Raw genomic sequence first — 3,133 nt, forward strand, 5'->3', positions numbered from 1 at the left:
TATTTTATTTATTTTATTTTTGTACTTTGTACTTAAACTAAACAAATTAAAATTAGAAGTGTTGCTTAGGAACTAGTTGAACGAATAAACTAAATTATGAATTTTGTTTTTATAATTTTAAATTATTTAAATACTGAGTTCAACTTAACGGAAATTTGAAATATTTATAACAGACTGAAATATTTTTCCTCAGTAGAATAGAATAGAATAGAACTATATATAACTATAATATGAATCATTTTGGCCACTATTTGTTTATTCATTTATTTGTTTATTTTTAACATATTTATTTAAAATCTAATTAAAAATGTGTTAATATTCTCAATTAGATTTCCATTTTTATATTTTCTGTTTTTATTTCAATTTTAAAGTTGTTATAATTTTGTCGTGTTTTGTCATTTTTATTTTTATTTTATTTCTATATAATTTTTTTTTTTTTTTTTTTTTTTTAGATTTAGTTTTTTAGTTATAACTACTAACATAGGACATCTTCTACAGACATGCTGGATCACATCAATCACCAGCCATTTCTCAATGTCAACATTCAAAACAAGCTCACAATGATGGCGCGCTCCAGTCAATCCACAGCAGCTGACCTTGTGAGGCCTTCAAACAACCGCTTGGTCCTTATGCTTGCTTTAAAATGGCGCCTCTTCTGCAGTGAAGAGCCTGTAGAGCCGGGAGCACGACCCTGACCATGACTTCCAGCTGACAGCTCGGCAACTGCTGGTGACAGACTTAAATGCTTAAGATCCTACTTCTAGTCCTCTCAACAGCTTGCTTTCAAAACAAGCAGCGATCAGACACTACATTTAAGTCCTCACTTCCAAGACAGGCTGAACAGCTGAGATGTACTTGGATTTTTGATAAAAGAGATAATTAGCACCCAAGAAATGGTCATTTGGAGTTTTTTAGTAGGCCTACCAGAATAAAAAAAACGTTGCCTTGGCATCTAGCCGAATAAAATAACTTTATAACTTTTTAGCATTAGTGACTGATTATGTGTAGTTCACTGCTGTGGTGGATGTGTGCTTGTATTCTGTCACTAACAGCACACAGATGATATTACGTGTCCCCATCGTTTTCTCAGTGTTTTGGGTGAGTAATGCCAGCGAGGGTGTGATGTGATGGCTTTGAGTGCATCTGCTTTCCAAACAAGCCAAGCGTGTGTTTTCTACATCACGAGGTGGATTATTATTCCTGAAGTGTGACTTCTCTCCGTATTGTTCTGCTTGAGAGAGGATTACGGGAGAAACGTGAGCGCTGGAGGGAATCTGCATGAAGCCTGGAAGGATCTTCTGTCTTTGGCCGGAGAACACGGTCAGCAGTTACGCAAGCTGATTATCATTTCATTGGACAGACTTCAAACTAGTTTCTTTCCATTTACTGACATGCATTATTTAAGCTGCAGGTTGCAAGAAAGAACATTTCTACTGCTGATTATCTCTTGAAATTATTCAAGACATTTTCCTCAAGTACTAACCATTTGTATACCATTGTAGCTTTTATTAATATTTTGATTATAGATTTTATTTTGATTATTAGTTTCATTTTTTGTAATTTTGTTATGTGCTTTTGTCATTTTTATACTTTTTTTTAATATTACTGTTTAGGTTTATTTTATTTTTATTTCAGTTTTACTTCAGTTTTAGTTTTTATTTATTTCCATTTAGTAATTTTAGTGCTTCAAGTTTAAACTTATTTCAGTTAGTTGCTAAGCCAACATTATTAATTTGTTGTTTAGTTTAGGTTTTTCATTTAATTTTTATATTGTATTTTTTTTATTTTTGTAATTTTAGTTTTTTTTTTTTATAAATTTGTTTTAAAATTATTTTTAATTACATATTTATTTTTGTTGCTCAGTTGTAGTTTTAGTCTTTTTTTAGTTGAGGTTTATTTTTTTCAGTTAGTTTATTTATTTTTTTATTTTCATATTTTTAGTTTTCATTTCACTTAGTTTAATTAATTACTTAAATGTTTTAGTAATTTTGTTGTGTTGGTTTTATTATTTTTTATATTATTATTTAGATTTAATGGATTTTCAATGGATTTTTATTCCACTTTGAGTTTTAGTTTTTATTTCCATTTAGTGCTTTTTTTAGTTACCATTTTATTTTTTATTTTTTCCCCATTTTTTTCTCTTTCAGTTCATTCACAGCCAAATTTAGCTTGCTAGTTGCATTTATCTTCAGCCCGAGGTATGTGTAGTTTGTGGCATTTTCAATTTTGGTCACACCAAGAGTGAAGTTATGTCTCTTTCTCTTTCCTCTCCCTCGCTCTCTCTCTCTCTCTCTCTCTCTGTAGTTTCTGACTGAACTCACTCGGCTGTTCCAGAAGTGCAGGACCACTGGCAGCGTCGTCATCACTTTAAAGAAATGTATGTTCATCTGAGTTATTAGATTCATCTTATTCAGTGTGCAATAAATGTTTCTCGCTATGTTTCAATTTATCAGTTCTGAGATAATGCCAGTGCTATTTTAGTATTGTGATTACAATTTTTTTAAATGTATATTTATATTTTAGAATATTTTAAGTGTTAATATTTTAAAATGATTCAAATATTCATATAGTAAAATAAAAATACTTAATAAATTTTTTTAAATATTTTTTCTTTTTTTAAAATATTTACTTTAATATTTTTAAATATATAAAAAACATTTTTTTTCAGTATTTTTATTTTATACTGAAAAAGCTAATTGAACTTAAATTGTAATTTTTTTTTAATATGTTTGAATAAAATATCTATACATTTTTTTTAGCAATGTTTTAATTATTTTGTTGTAATCTGGCTATTTAGGTTTAATTTCTTTTTAGTTTCAGTTTTTCTTATTTCTTTTCATTCAAGTTTTTCATCTAATATTTCTGATTTATTTCAATTATCAACATTGTTTATAGTTTTAATGATAAAACTCTGGCGAATGCATTGACATGTTGAGCTCGTCACTGTTTTGTTGATATATTAAATGATGATTTTCATCTGCAGATGATGGCAGAACAAAGCCGGTCCCCAGAAAAGGCCATCCAGAGACGTACGAACCGGCCGACAACAAATGTCTCATCAGAGCATCAGACGGCAAGACCAAAATCAGCACAGTGGTGAGAAATCAGCATTCAGTCACGTGTGTGTGTGTGT

The 3,133-nt window shown here is 29.7% G+C and overlaps 1 protein-coding gene across 1 annotated transcript in view; it reads left to right on the plus strand.

Annotated features, from left to right (window-relative positions):
• The first annotated feature begins 563 nt into the window (after positions 1-563).
• The window catches only part of LOC107726568 (signal recognition particle 14 kDa protein-like), a 9,453-nt gene continuing 6,883 nt past the window's right edge, over positions 564-3,133 (plus strand). Inside the window, exons 1-3 of the mRNA XM_016536198.1 lie at positions 564-671; positions 2,305-2,377; positions 2,984-3,096. Coding sequence (XP_016391684.1) covers positions 564-671; positions 2,305-2,377; positions 2,984-3,096 — 294 coding nt within the window. The remainder of the gene's footprint in view (positions 672-2,304; positions 2,378-2,983; positions 3,097-3,133) is intronic.

This window comes from Sinocyclocheilus rhinocerous, unplaced genomic scaffold (genome assembly GCF_001515625.1).
Source record: "Sinocyclocheilus rhinocerous isolate Xijiao unplaced genomic scaffold, SAMN03320098_v1.1 scaffold1930, whole genome shotgun sequence".
Taxonomy (NCBI): domain Eukaryota; kingdom Metazoa; phylum Chordata; class Actinopteri; order Cypriniformes; family Cyprinidae; genus Sinocyclocheilus; species Sinocyclocheilus rhinocerous.